The 15,451-nt window shown below is 44.0% G+C and overlaps 1 protein-coding gene across 2 annotated transcripts; it reads left to right on the forward strand.

The window, feature by feature from the left end:
• Window positions 1-958: 958 nt before the first annotated feature.
• On the forward strand, window positions 959-15,304 carry LOC308324201 (ubinuclein-2-like). 2 transcript variants are annotated; one of them, XM_080776184.1, is made up of 17 exons: window positions 959-1,758; window positions 2,066-2,209; window positions 2,729-2,830; window positions 3,494-3,625; window positions 4,468-4,577; window positions 4,695-5,220; window positions 5,358-5,428; window positions 5,525-5,654; window positions 6,719-6,825; window positions 7,328-7,438; window positions 7,540-7,683; window positions 8,669-8,719; window positions 9,041-9,089; window positions 9,496-10,725; window positions 12,663-12,873; window positions 14,060-14,128; window positions 14,379-15,304. In XM_080776184.1, exons 1-17 carry the CDS (start codon window positions 1,426-1,428, stop codon window positions 14,423-14,425), a joined length of 3,567 nt encoding a protein of 1,188 aa, XP_080632310.1. In that variant the 5' UTR covers window positions 959-1,425; the 3' UTR covers window positions 14,426-15,304. The 2 variants fall into 2 exon arrangements, with proteins under 2 accessions (XP_080632310.1, XP_080632311.1); XM_080776185.1 differs by lacking the exon at window positions 14,060-14,128.
• The last annotated feature ends 147 nt before the right edge of the window (window positions 15,305-15,451 follow it).

Genomic DNA, 15,451 nt, shown 5'->3' on the forward strand with positions numbered 1-15,451 from the left:
CTATGTTGCACAGTATATTTTCTGTATTATGTAAACAATTTCTACTTTGTAAGCTATAATGTATTGAATACATTATGCTTCAATACATTGTATTGTATACCTGCAGTAGGGGTCTATAAAGCCCGGTCAGGTATTCAGGGTTTTGGTGAAGTTGGGTGTGCTTGTGCTCTGCTGCACTGCAACATGTAAATAAAATCACAGATGATGAAATAGATCCCATCAGTGTGGTAATTCCAGCCGTTGTACCGGACAACACGCCAACATTCATCTTATATAGAGTAACTTACAATAAGCAAGGTAATCATCCACATAGCTTGCCTACTGTACAATACATGCTGAAAGACAGTGTGCCTCAAGAACCTATTATATATTCCAGGTAAACCAAGAACATAGCATCAGTCTACTCCACTCTAAACAATATCTCTAAAATAACAAAATCTGCATTGAAAGTATAGGATACCCAGCATCTGTTTCAAATAAACTCCTTTTTACATTTGATTAAGAACACAATCCCATCCTGATTCCTGCCTGATAAGAAGTCAATAATAGGCTATTGATGAGTCATCAATAGCCTATTATTGACTTCAATGATGACATCCTCTCATTTTAATAATCAGGGAGTATCAGTCTTGGATTCTCGCATGTCAAAATAACGCTCTACCCTGTCTAGCAGACTAGCAGTCATATCAATCAATGTATCATGTAATGTTTGTTTTCGAATCTGTCCTTGTCACATCACCATTCCAAGATTAAAACATAATACTATAGTGATGTTTATTTCACACCAGAAGTGGTCAGCATTTATTTTAAACGGCTGTGTTTGTTTGTTTTCTGTGAAGAGATGGAGGGGGCCCGTCAAAACATCCCGCGTGTTGGAGAACAATCGTCTTTCCACGTTCGCGCTTGTCTGTGTAGGGGGCGTGGTCCCGAGGGGCGTTCCAAGCCCACGATTGGCGAAGACTCCTCTCTGTCTCCTCCGTTTCCGCTTTCTTTTCATACACACCCGCCCCGTTTCTGAATAATGATAATAATGAATCAAGATGGCTACTATGGATAGCTCCTTGTGGTAGCTTAGCCAACTCTTTCATGGACACATCCGTAACTGGATTACACTGCCACTCGGATCCCTCGTAGGTCACCGGGGAGCACCAAGGGAGGCTAATAGATGGATTAAATACGGCGGAGCGGCGATTAAAAAAGGCATTGTGTTGTTCCCTGCATGCAGCCCATGTTCTGACGGAGCTAGCTAGCCGAGCACGTAGCTAGCTGTAGCTGTCGACCATCATCTCCCAATTGGAGCTCCACAGACAGTCGGCAGAGCAGCAGCCAGGTCGGCCGGGTTGTCCCGTTGTGTGTCCCTCCCGCCCCGGACGGAGAGCAGCAGCGGTGGCGGCGGCGCTCCGACCGCAACCTCAGCATCAATCAATGGCAGAGCCGAGGAAAGTACCGTTCGTCACCATCTCATCCTTCAGCAGCTCCTCGCCGGCACCATCGGAGTCTAATGTCAAGAAACGCCGCCGTGAGGATGAGGCCGAGATCACTTTTGAGAAAGATGGAGGTGAAGGCGGAGGAGGTGCAGCAGCAGCAGGGGGGTCCGCGGGAGGAGGTGGAGCAGGAGGTCCGTTCGGCGGAGGTGACGCGGGGGAACCGGAGGAAACTAAACCCACTGTGCGTCTGAACCTCTCATTGACCGAGCCCAGTGACCGGGGGTCCGCAGAGTTCAACTACAGCGAGCTCGTCCATCCATCCCCTCCTCAGGTTAGAGATGGATATATTCCACAGACAGACCACAATGAGAACAGGACAGGCCTGATGCTTTGGAGCCAGAGTGTATATAGTGTAGAAACGTGACGTCGGGGATATACTGTAGTGTCAGTGTGAAAGACAAAGAAAGAAAGGGGCTCTCCTAGTAGTGACAAGACTAAAGCTGTAGTCAATAGTCATTGGTCGGGTAAACGGTTGCAAGTTGCACAGACTGAGTAGTTCTGACATGCAGCTCTGCTATCATCAAGTTTCTCTCAGCTGATGGTCTTATAGCTCTCTCCTTTGGTCCTGTCTACCACAGGTAAAACTCCCACCGCCACCGGCCCCAGTAGCCACTGTCCCCAAATGCCTGACACCTGCCCTGGACCCCAGTGATCCCTTTGCCGATGACGAGAGGGAGAGGCGGGAGGTGGAAGCTCTAGCCAAGAAGTTTGAAAGCAAATATGTAAGTGTCACCATCTGTTCGGCAACACAGCCTTTATACACAGTAATCCCACTTACCCCTTTGCATGGTATCTGAGCAATGATGTCAGACACCTATAGGGCCTTATATGTGTGCCTATCTTACTTTGAAAAAACAAATAGCCAATCTACAAGTTCACACCGTGTCGATGCAGAACGTCTATTTTCACTATTTTAAAATGTTTTTCAAAATAGTACAAATAAAAAAATAAAATCCCCAAAAGTTTAGGCATAAGGAATAAGGCAGCGCGCCTAGTCTGCATGACAATAAAATCAATCCGTTGTGTATCAGGGTTTGGAGCCGTTACAAATTACATATGTTTTCTACAATGCATTCGGAGATTATAATAAAACAGTTATTGAATAATATCAAATGATCAGGAATCAAATATTGGCACCAATAAAATCTTATCAATTCCCTTCCCTAATGTTAATGAATACTTGCAAGAGATACTCTCAGGCAGCAGGTGTTTGATCATTGTGTGGTTACTCTTGATTACAGGGCGTTGTTCCAAAGAAGAAGAAAAGGGACAGAATGCAGGATCTCATTGACATCGGTTATGGCTACGATGAGACCGATCCATTCATTGATAACTCAGAGGCTGTGAGTTCACCTTTGACCTACACTTCTCTCTATCATAAATATGAATGTCCTAGTCGTGGCATCATTCAGTAAATGATTCATAATTAATGCCAGGGCTTGAGCGCAGCCCTTTGGATCTTATTATGATGTCGACAGTTCGATTCTACAAAATGTCTTCTAAATCATGACAGTTTTCAGAAAAACTATGTTGTCATTGGTTCTCAAACTATTTCATGTCAAGGACCCCAGAAATTATATGTAATTGGCCGCCGACCCCCATCTGAAAATATGTTGTTCCAGGGACCCCCCAGAAGCAAATATTTGAGTTAAAAACGTTCGTTCTGAAAGAATATATATTCAAAGATTTTCACGATTTTTCGAAAATAGCAGACCTACAAGCTCGTAGCGCGGCGCGCTACAAGCTTTTAGATCTGTTATTTTTCAATAGCTAAAGTAGCCTATAACATAATGTTTAAAACACCAAAAGGGGTTCCCGCCCAGAATGGGTTAAATTGTGACCTTGATCTTAATGGATGCAATTCAAACATTTTATCAAGAATTATTCCAACATTTCTGTACTATTTTCATGAAGAATATCAAATGTTGCAATGCAATTCTTTTAAAATAATTTATATAATTTATCATATTTAGATAGTTATTTTGATTTGTCCTTGTCGTCTTCAGTATGACGAGCTGGTGCCGGCCTCTCTCACCACCAAACACGGAGGCTTCTACATCAACACAGGCACCCTGCAGTTCAGACCAGCCTCTGACTCTGAGGGAGACGACTTCAGCATGGAGGGAAACCACTTCAAGGTGGGTTCTTCATGCCTGAACGCACAGGACACATGTCTGCACTTCAGAGACGATAGAGACACTAGTTTTCTTTTAAGCAATATTACATAACGGAATGAGGTACTGGTGTTTCCTTTAGCATCTTGATAGTGGCCATAATAACCGTAAACACCCCCCCCCCCCCCCACACACACACACACACACACACACACATACACATTTTGTTAATGTTTTGCATGTGAATGTTTTCACAATCACATTTTGTGAATTCATAATCACAGATACATCGTCCCTCCACCAAGGCTAATCATTATTAACCCCCATCTTGTTTTCTTTTTAACAAAATAGAAACACATCACACATTTCATTCAGAAATGTAGTGAGAGAGATATTCCAATAACCTAGCAAAGCAATGTAATGTTAGCTGGACAGGTTAGTGCTAAATGTGTAAAAAATGTATCCATTCTTTAGTAATATTTACAGTGATAAGGCTTATTTAATTTAAACACAGTTGAAGTGTGATTTTTCATGAGCATTGGTGGAAAGGCTATTTTGACAAATCGGAAAAGAGAAGGGAACCCTCCCGCACACTCATATGCTCCAAAAGGTCAATTTATTGACGACGTATCGAGCCAAGGCTCTTCATCTGGTCAAACTGAAGAGCCTTGGCTCGAAACGTCTCTTCTCTTCTTCTCTTTTCCTGTGTCACTTTTTGAACCCAGCACCTCCACGAAGTGATGTGCGTATTTTACTATAGTTTCTGTATTTTGACAAATTAAAATGCTTTGCTCGAACTTGGCTGTATTCGACTGAAATTAGCATTAGTTACAAATAAATGTGTTATGTGATGATTCTGTCTGTAGAAGGTGATTCAAGACGGTGAAGAACGTGTAATAAAGAAGCGTAAGAAAAAGCCAGATGGTGTTAACATGGAAGACAAGAAACCCAGGAGAAACAAAATTATCAAGCCAGGGTGAGTTTGAATATCTCGTTGTTCCCCTCTGGAGCTGTCACAATTTCCCAGGCAGTCGTGCACTTCAGAGAGACTTGTCTAAATGTTCGCCATCCTCTCAATCTTTCTATTCTGCAGAGGGATTGTGCTGAACGTCCACAGGCCAGAGAAGAAGAAGAGGAAGAAGCTGATGAAAGACTCCATCCACCTGGCCAACATGTTGCGTCGCTTCACCCGGGAGAAGGACGCGATCCGCAAGAAGATCCCGGCTCACCATTCTGCCACGGCCACCATTCTGCCACGGCCCAACCCTAAAGTGCCCAACACCAACAACAGCACTCTCGTCAACGCCCACCCCAAGGCGGCCGGTGCCACTGGCAACGAGTTCAACATGACCGACCTGACCACGGACCCGGCCATGGACTGGCTGATGGGCTCGGCCAACAACAACAACGACATGTTGCAGGACATGATGGGAGACCTGGACTTCGGCATGCTGGACTCCCCTCAGCCCTCCAGCCCTGCACAGGGCGAAAATGGCCTGGCAGGAGCACAGCATAAACTAACAGCAGGCAGGGTGTCACAGGGTGGGGTGATGCCTCCTCCTCCCCTGCCCAGCGGCCTGTCGGCCCCACTCGCCAAACGCATTGAGGACCTGCGGGCGGTAAGGGACCCTTGTCTACCGGTATTTGTTTTTAAAGCTTGCAGTGTAGATGCAAAGTCAGTTTACAGCCTGTTTAGTTTAGTTTGGAAACGGCCGCTCATTCTCTGGGTCTTTCTAATGATTCTTCCCTGTGACAGGCTTCCCGGCAGTTTGATGACGAGGGCAGGAAGAAGTTCTTCACGCTGGACATGAACAACATCCTACTAGAGTGAGTCTCCTTACCCAAGTCTGCCCTTATGGATCAAAACCATCATATCATATATGTCTCTCTATATATGCGTGGGTGTGTGTATCTGTGTTTTAGTATTGAGCTGCAGGTTCAGGAACAGCCAGCAGCCGTGCGCGCTGTTGTGTACTCTCACCTTGAAGCCTTCGTGCCCTGCAATAAGGAGGCCCTCCTCAAACGCCTTAAGAAGCTAAGCCTCAACATCCAGGTGTGTGCGCGTGTGCGTGCATGCATGTTTTTATCCAATATAGCTGATAGTTTAAGAAGTACACTTACTTGTTTGCCGGGGAATTTTTCTGAATAAAGGCACTAGACTAGAGTGCCAAGCAGATGGGCAGATAGCACACCAATAGTGGGGAGGTGCTGACCATGGGAGACAAACTTGTCAATAGAAAGGAGAGGTCGCACAGCTCGTAGTCACAATGCAAAAAATACTGTTTATTGAGTTGCCAACGTTTTGGCAAACAAAGTGCCTTCTTCAGGGTACTTGCCCTTCTTCCCTTCTTCAGGGTACTTACCCTGAAGAAGGGTACTTAAGAAGGCAATTTGTTTGCCGAAACCTTGGTAACTCAATAAACAGTATTTTTTGCATCGTGACTACGAGCTGTGCGACCTCTCCTTTCTATTTTCAAGATATGAGGACGGAACATGCCGTTTTGATCAAAACCATGTAGAGCGCCGTAGATTTAGAGAGATGAGACCATTTAGTCGGGCCGTAAACAAGGAAGTGAATGGCAGTGAGCATGTGCAAAACATGTCTAGAATCGCTGAAAAGGCATGGCCAAGCAAAAAACATCATTTTATATCATTTAAAAGCTTTAATGAAAGATATTTATTTTGCGGCTTACACCTTTTATTGGGGACAGACAGTAGGCTGACAGGAAACGGGAGACATGCAGTAAAGGCCGTGTCGGACTCGGAAGTCGAACCCGCGGCACACTGCGACTGGATTACCAGTCGGGTGCCCAGACGGTTACGCCACCGCCTGGGCCATTAAAAAGCTTTAATGACGGAGAATTCATTATAAGATATGTGTTATCATATAATTTTGCCCTTGCCCTTGATTGTGGGCAAGAAAAAAACAACGATGGGGCAAGAATTCTGAAAAACATAAACCCTATCCATCTTCTTTGGTGAAGGGCATATTTCTTGTTTCAAGGTGCTCTGGCTCTGTGTCTATACATGGGCCTGTAGGTGGGGTACTATGCATATGTGTTAAGTTGTTTTCTTTTTTTATTTGGGGCCTGTGCTCATCCTCTCCCTGTCTCCCAGGACGACCGCATGCGCACTCCTCTGCTGAAACTGAAGTTGGCCGTGTGCAGTGTAATGCCGGAGCAGATTGCCAGATACAACATGGACTGTATCGCAAAGGTGGCAAAGTAAGACCACTTCCTCATCCCTGCTGGCATTTGAACCACCTCACTTCTGGGGTGTACATTTGGTGAAAGTAGCAGGTCTACAAGTGTTCTCAGGGGAATCTGGTCATTAAAGTATAGGGCCAATGGGAATACGACTAAGTAATCCTAACCCTAAAAAATAGATAAATCTGATCAGCTACTTCCACTATTTGTCATATACAACAAAGTATTAAGGGGCTTAAGAGACTTTTTTCTTGACGTCTATGACGTCAGTCGTCTACTCTATGACATATTTGACATAATGACTTGGGCAAGGTTTCAGTACTATGAGTGGCCCATTGACTTCCATTATGAAATTAAAGCAACATACAAAAGGTATAAAACATATGTGCAATTCTGTGCAAGATATTTGGCACTGATGAGACCCATGGTTAGCAAGATTAGCTCGCCACACACTTATGGCATGAGATTAACTGTGTGTGTGTGTGTGTGTGTGTGTGTGTGTGTGTGTGTGTGTTGACAGGCAGCAATCTGAGGAGGGAGAGAAGAATGGTTCAGAAGAGGAAGATGAGGAGAAGCCAGGGAAAAGGGTGATGGGGCCTCGTAAGAAGTTCATCTGGGATGACAAACTCAGGTTAGTTTCTCGTGTGTGTGTGCGTGCATGCGTGTGCATGCATGTTTGTGCACGCATTTGTGGGGTGTATTTGTTCTCACTGTCCCTGTTGTTTTTGGCAGGTCATTTCTATGTAACTTGGTGCGTGTGAAACTAGGCTGTTATGAGCTGGAAGGCCAGAGCTCGCTGTCACTAGAAGACTACCTCAAAGCCTTCATGGAGACGGAAGTCAAACCACTCTGGCCCAAAGGCTGGATGCAGGCCAGGTAAGATTGTGTGGGTGGGCGCAGGCTGGCATGTGCTCTTATATGTGTCAGCAGAACTTATAATATCCGCTTATGTAATGTGCCTTCTTTTTTTTGGGCATTATATGCTGTATTCAGATAGGACAAAGAAAGGCGGGAGAGAGAGATGGGGGGGATGATATGCATTAAAGTGCCTCGGGCGGCCCTATCCATTGTATGTGGCTCAGTGAGCCACCATAATATGTTTTCTGTATGGCTATGTTCTGTATTTGCAAGGCAGACCTTGTTTTTTAACGTTTTATTGCATTTTCACAGAAGCAGTCGTACACAGATATTGTACACAGATATCTAATATATTAGCTTGAGGTGTCTAACACTTGACCAGGTAGTAGTGGAGCAGACAAGTGACTGAAGTGAGGAACACATACTTCAACTTCAGGTTTTTCATTTCATAAAGGACTTTGTGAAATGAAAGGAGTGCCAGTGTTTTGCAGTTTCAAGAATAGTCATAAGAATACAGAAGTCCGATAACAGAACACGTAAAATGTAAAATATACAAATTATATATATATAATGTGCATCGACAAAATTATATTTAAAGTAAGGCAGAATATCCCAGTCAGTTGTGCAAGTAGCAACAATTAGCAGCAGATATCGAAGCAGATCTAAAATAACACTCCCTTTTCCATAAATGTAGAATGCATAATGTTTTTTTTTTGTTTGTTTTTTGCTTTAATCAATGACAAAAGTTTTGTGTCATCAATTGAACAGTGGTCATGGTGTACTGCACAGGCTAAAAATACTTCAATCCAACGGAAACTCCGACCAGAGAAGAGGAAGATCAATCAACACACAGTCTCCACACACAATCGAACCAGAGACGTTGCAATTATGCTGTCTGGTCAACTACTAGTACACCCCATGAAACTCCTAACCACTTAAGCTGCGATGTCACCTGTTCTAGATTTATTGCAGTGGTTGACATGTGTTGGTTCTTTCTCCCCAGAATGCTGTTCAAAGAGAGCATCATGGCTCACGGTCACCTCACAGGCAACACGTGAGTCATTATTCCATTCAATTCAATTCCTTTATTATCAAGGTCGGTGCAACAACATTTAGTATGCAACTCCAGCCTTCAATGCACTAAAGTAAAACGTAATAATACAGGGCAATAATTTAAATAGACTTAAGCCCAATGCAACTCATTGCAACTCAATGAGTTGCATTGGTGTGGTTTACCTTAAAACGTGGTTTGGGCTTAATTTGACTATATTACATAAATCAAGGAAGAATATCAAAGTACAAATGTAAAACTAAAGCTATTAAATTAAGGTTGGTTAACCTGATCTCTTTCATACTCGTCGTCCTTCCACTCCAGAGCAAAGAAGAAGATGATCACCAGTACTCCCAAAGGACTCAAACCCAAGGTGACACGTTGTCTGCTGATGATTCACATTTCCACTGGGACTTTCATGTCCTGTGTCGTGATGGCTTAGAAGGACACGTGCAGGTCCTAAAATATATATAGATTAGAAATTCTAGTTAAAGACGGTCCAATTAAATTAGATCTCTTAAATGTTGTCTCATATCTCTGTAAATTATCTGTTGTCTTGGTACATTGAATCACTAGTTCTACATCCACACAGACCTGTCATTCTGTCTCCTTTTCCATTTATGTGTTGTTGTTCATCAAAGATATATTGGGTCTTATAGTTCAACCTAATTAAGTCTTAAGCTATTACATTTTACATTTTAGTTGCTGAACCAAGCAGTCACTTTGTGTTGATCTAGTCTTTCCACTAACGGTGGTTCCTATGTACCGTTTGGCCCCAGGAGAGTGGCTGGGTTCAGCAGAGGACCACGCCCTCAGCGGGTGCCACTGTGTCCCCAGCAGGCCAGGTTGCCAGGCGACCGCCCCAGTCGCCCTCTGAGCCCATCTGTGTGGACTCCCTGGACGAGGACCTGGTGGCGCCCTCCCTGGACTCCATTTCTCAGGCTCTGGCCATCCTCAGCAACGCAGCCAAGGGCCTGGCTCACGGGGACAGCCCCCCGTCCCCGGACGGGCCCAAGGCGGCCGCCCCCTCGTCCCTCCACTCCTCACCACTCCTCCAGCAGCACAAGAAGGGCTCCATCAGCACGCCGGGCTCGACTGCGCCTCACTACGTCGCTACCTCTTCCTCGCCTTCGTCCAACTCTCTCTCGCGGCCGCCGTCCGTTCCCTCCTCGCCCCTCGTGGCAGGGATGAGCGTCGTGAAGGGCGTGGCTCACAGACACTCGCCGTTCAATGCTCAGAGACCCGGCGGAGTGACCGCCATTAAAGCCTGCACACCCGGTTTACCCTCCCAGCTCAAAGCTCGCCCGCCCCCAACCGCCTCCCCCCTCGTACCCCCAGGTTCCAAAGCGGGGGTCCCCGCTGGCCCCTTGGGCCTTCTCAAAGGCAGCAATAACACTAAAGCCAACAGCAGTGACGCTCTTATCATGGCATCGCCCTCTCCATCCCGGCCGCATACCGCTCCGTCGCCCTCTCACCTGACCCCCAAAACCCCCCAGGGCCCTCGTCTGCCGCTCCCCCCTCACAGCAAGCCCTCCCCTCTTTCCTCTCCCACCCTGTCCCAGCAGCAGCAGTCCAACTTCATCACGCCCATGCAGGCTACGCTCACCAAATCCACTAGCCTGCCACCAATCATCAAACTAACCCACCGCCCCCCAAACTCCACCGCCATCTCCCCCGCCATCTCCCCCCATCCCAGGTCTCAGATGACCACCACCATGCACCAATACACCCCCAAAACCCCCATAGGCTTCCGCCTGCCGTTCTCAGGTTCCCAGGGCGGAGTGGCCAAGCCGGTCCAGGTGGGCCAAAAGCCCCCCAGCAGTAACGCCACCAGCACCAGCCTTACGAACACGTCATCCAACAGCAAACATTCAGGATCCAGCCCCTCCCCCACCGCCGCCGGCCAAGCCAACCAAGGCCAGCGTCAACGGGCAGGGGTTGGGACTACTCAGGGGCTTAAGCCAATCACATCTGTCTCTTCGCAGTCCGTCTCTTCTCAGTTACCGCAGGTTTGTGTTGTTGGGATTTTTTTTGTTGTTTTAGGTCAACCACACCAATGCACACCCTTTGGTGTGGTTTGTGCTTTAGATATGCTTGAATATCATCGCTGTTGGAAACCTATGTCCAAACTGTTAACTTTCAGGAAATGGGGGAGGGGGGGGAAGAACCTGTGAGTCAATTCAACTTTATTTTTATTTATTTTATATATGTTTATTGGTAGTAGGCATCAACAATTTAGTACAGTTTGAACATACAATTATTATTTTTTCTCCCTCACCCCATCCCTTCCCCAGTTATCATCATCATTAAAACAATATAAAGACATAACATTAATAATTGAGTACAGACATACAAAAACAAAGTTGGGGATTTCCATCCCAACAATATTCTACGTCTTGCTATCAGTGTGGCAAATGCTACCATATCAGACTGTTTCTGGGTTAGAAGTTCAAAATCTGATGGTACCCCAAAAATAGCGATATGGGGTGACGGCTCCAAACGAGCCTCAAATATATCAGATAAAATCTCAAATATTTTAGTCCAATAATGTACCAGCTTGGGGCAAGACCAGAACATGTGTGTGTGATTAGCTGGTGAGAGAGCACATTTATCATCAGTTCCAGGATATATTGCAGCAAGTTTAGATTTGCAGTAATGAAGTCTATGAAAGATTTTGAATTGAATGAGGCCTAGTCTAGCACATGATGTTGATTTGTTGACTCGATCAATAGCCACATCCCACCATTCATCAAGAAATGTTTCACCCAGTTCGGTCTCCCACCTATCAATTCAACTTTATTAGCAGACTCAGGGTTAACATACAAGAGATACAACAGGCAATACAAATCATAAAATAATGTAAAGCATAACTTCACCCACAGGCAGAACATACAGGCATTTAGCCTTAACCTTGATGTATAACATGAACAGCTCACTGAGGGGCTTGAAAGCGCTACAATGATACTGTTCGTTGACACATCCAGCCTTTTCATAAACTTAAACATTAGATTTCTTAGAAGTGCTTTAAAAGTCCTCACTCCAGCAGTGACAAACATCTGGCTAGCACTGCCCCCTCTGGGCTGTTTAAGGCGTATTCTCATGGCATCATTATATGCAACTTGCAACCTGTGCATGCTAGACTTTTTTTTTAACATGACCACAGGTGTGCAGTATAAAGCGGTGTGCAATATGCCTTGAACAAGGACACTTTCACTTTAGTGGAACAATGACAGAACTTTCGGGCAATAGTGTTTGCTTGAGCATACAACTGTGAGTGTGTTCCTATGGATTATTATTTAGTCACAAGCTGTTAATACTTAAAAGATTTAATCACTTTCAACCCACATTTTGGCCATTTCATTAAAAAGAATATTGTTAAATAATAGTGAAAATGGCACATCTACAAACCTGCATTGTGAGCTTGTAGATTTGCTATTATCGCAACTTTTGTAGGACACTGTCATATGATGATTGAAGCAGGGCATTCATTTACAAGGAGAAAAACAAAAGTTTAAATATGGAGATACAAGGTTTCAATGCATTATATTTGAAATGTACAAAATACATCTCAATGTGCTTGCCAGTTAACAGAAGGTTTTATAGCTTGTTTTAAAATTGACTAAAGTTGGAGGGCGGAATTAGCCTGGCTCCATCCCTGAATCGCTAGCCACGGCCATTAAAGAAATGTTTGTGAAAATTCAGACCGACTGTCAGGCTAGAGCGAAATAGGCAATGAAGAGTAAATGTGATTTTGTGCTCTTGATCTTACATGATATATATATTTCTTACTATTGTAGGTGCAAAAAATCTTGAATAACCTTTTAAGGTGCTTGAAGTGTGAATTTATAAAGCGCCAGGTTTTTAAGCTATTCTTGGTTTAGCAAACCTATCCAGTATCCAAGCATTATATTACACTTTGTCCTTTTCTCCTGCTGTTCGTCCTCAGGTCTCCACAGCAGGCGCTGCCGGGGGTCTCCTCAGTTCCACTGCGTCCCTTCCTCTGGGGTTTGGGATGCTGGGAGGCCTGGTGCCAGTCTCCCTGCCCTTCCAGTTCCCCTCGCTGTTAAGCTTGCCTACGCTGGGAACCGCAGGCTCCAGTAGTGGGGCCAGTGTCTCTGCAGCCAGTAGCACTGTAGCATTCAACACCCTGACCCAGAGTGAGTATAACAGCATGGATCCATGCCGCATTACTGAATATCACACTTTTAAGGGTTATTTCTAATTGTTATACGTTTCATAGGAATAGCATTCCAAAAGTAACCAACCCTCCCTGTATACTTCATTGACTGGGGTCATACAGGGCTTTGTACTTAACGCAATCCTATTTTCACTGTTTAAACAATAACAGTATTGTAAGTACATTAGCAATAGCAGATCTATGAGCTCACAATGTATCAATACTATGCAATGTGAGCTTTTAGATCTGCTTTTTTCGCCAAACGTTTTCCTGTTTTCACTGAATGTTTGCCTGCATAGGCGTGAATAGTGGGTTACGCAGGGAAGCTATTAAAAAACTTGAACTAAAAGACTGTAGTATTACACATGTGACTAGTATACAACAAGCTACTTCCATTATAAACCTCAATTTTCCTTGATATATGTTTAGAAAACATTTCCCAGACCTGTTCTAAAATTCCCCTATACCGAAATGTATCTTGGCTACCAAATATACACATTAGCGTATCATTAACTGACTGATAAGAAGCATTATATTACACTGAAAGTAACGCAACAACCACTGAAATGGTCAGTGGATTAATTACAAGTAACACACTACCAAACCAAATGACATGGTGATTGTTAAACAAATCTCCTGATGATCCAATCTTTTTGTCACATTAGACTTTGTGTCTGTGAATAGAAGTTTGTTGTTCCTGTCCTTTTTTGTAATGTTTAGGTACTCATGTATAGCTTGTTTGTGTCCTACACGTACGTGGTTGATCCATTTGTTTCACCATGCTATGTATGTATGTTTGTCTGGATGTGATTTTTCTCCTCGTTGTTTGACGTTCTCCCATCCTCCTCTCTGCTTCTCTCCCCTCATTTCCTGTGATGTTTTCATTTATAATGAAATTCTTCATTGATTTTCTTTCCATACTTTGGCTCATTTGGCCTCTGCTCATTATGTCATCCATCATCTTTTTCGCCACCCCAAAAACGGTGTCCACTTCCCCTCCTTTCCTGTCCTTCCACTCTATCTCTTTCCCTCCTTTCCTGTCCTTCCACCCTCTTATCTCCATCTTTTCCTTGTGTAAACTCAACTTTCATTAATTTCCTTTCACCTCCACTTGTCTTATTCCTTTGTCTATCCCTTCCTCGTTGCCACCTGTCCTGTCTCCTCAGATCTGTATAAGAGCCTCCAGTCAGGGTCACAGGTTGCTCTGCCTCCTCACTTGCAGCTCGCTTTTTCAGGTAAAACGCGACCCTCTCTCCCTCCTTCTGGGACTGACCCATTTGCTCTCTCTTCCTACACTTGCAGTTTTGTTTCCCAAATAGTCTCGTGTCCTGTCCCTACCCTCCTTTCTGCTTCTTGCATGCCTGTCCATCTCTGTACGTAGCCATTTTATCCGTCATTCCATCTCTGCGGTAGTCGTTGTCTGTTTGGTCTTTCAATGTTAGTTTTTTTTGTGAGTTGTTCACCATGCCTGTTCTGTCTGTCTAGATGTCAGTCAAAGCCAGGGAGGAGACAATAAGAGGAAGACTCTATGATGCAATTCAACCTGTACGCCCAGATGGAGCTGGTCCATGGTGACGTGACAAATCAGGACATACATGGCTTTGACTGACAGATGGACTGACCACTCGGCAAGATGGGTCTGAAGTTTTTTTTCTTGGACTGAGATACACTCAAGATGCTTGACTTCACATATCCAGCTCTCCATTTTAACTTTTTTTTTTTTTTTAACAGTTTGATAACTTTTTTAAACATTGTTCATAGGATGGCTACATGAAAATGACAACTATTTTTGTCAATGTTTACAAGATAGACCTATATCACTGTGGAAAGGGAGATGAATGAGTTGTTTGAGATTAAGTTTAAATGTGTGCAGGATGAATGTGGCCAGGTGTTTGTGTGAATACTCCTTGCGCCAGACAGAAAACAAACTGTATGTGTGTCCCTCCCTCTCTGATGTGTGGTCAATGTCTATACGGTGCTGTTACCATAATGTAATTATTACTGATACCTGTAAGAAATGTAAACTGAAATTCACGAATTTGAGCTTTTTTGAATGAAATCTGTAAATTTTCATTGTACTTGAATTCAAGTTTTTGTTCCTCCTGTACAAAGCTAAAACATTTCTTCAATTAAATAAAATGCCTTAAAGTAGTTGATATAATTTATCATTTAAAACCCAATGAGTCTATATCAGGGGTGCCCAAAAGGTAGATCGATCTACCAGTAGATCATAAAGGCTGTGCAGGTAGATCACGTGACATTTTTGGCATCTGCCACTTGAATTAAAGGTGACTTGATTTGACATCAAAAAGTGCCTGTCAGCTCAAATCCACAATGCAATATTGTTTTCAAGAGTGTTGCTGTGCAAATGTCGGTAGCATTATGAAATACAAAAACACCCTACCCATTCCATTTCTCACCCTCTATTTCCCCATTCCAATTCCATTTGTCTTATATAATGTCAGCACCACTATTCTAAAGACTAAATATTTAAACTAATTTGTATTTTCAGCAATGGCAGGTAGATCTTGTTGAGCTGGTCATTTTGAAAGTAGCTC

The sequence above is a fragment of the Protomyctophum bolini genome, assembly GCF_963924005.1.
Source record: "Protomyctophum bolini genome assembly, chromosome: 11".
NCBI lineage: Eukaryota > Metazoa > Chordata > Actinopteri > Myctophiformes > Myctophidae > Protomyctophum > Protomyctophum bolini.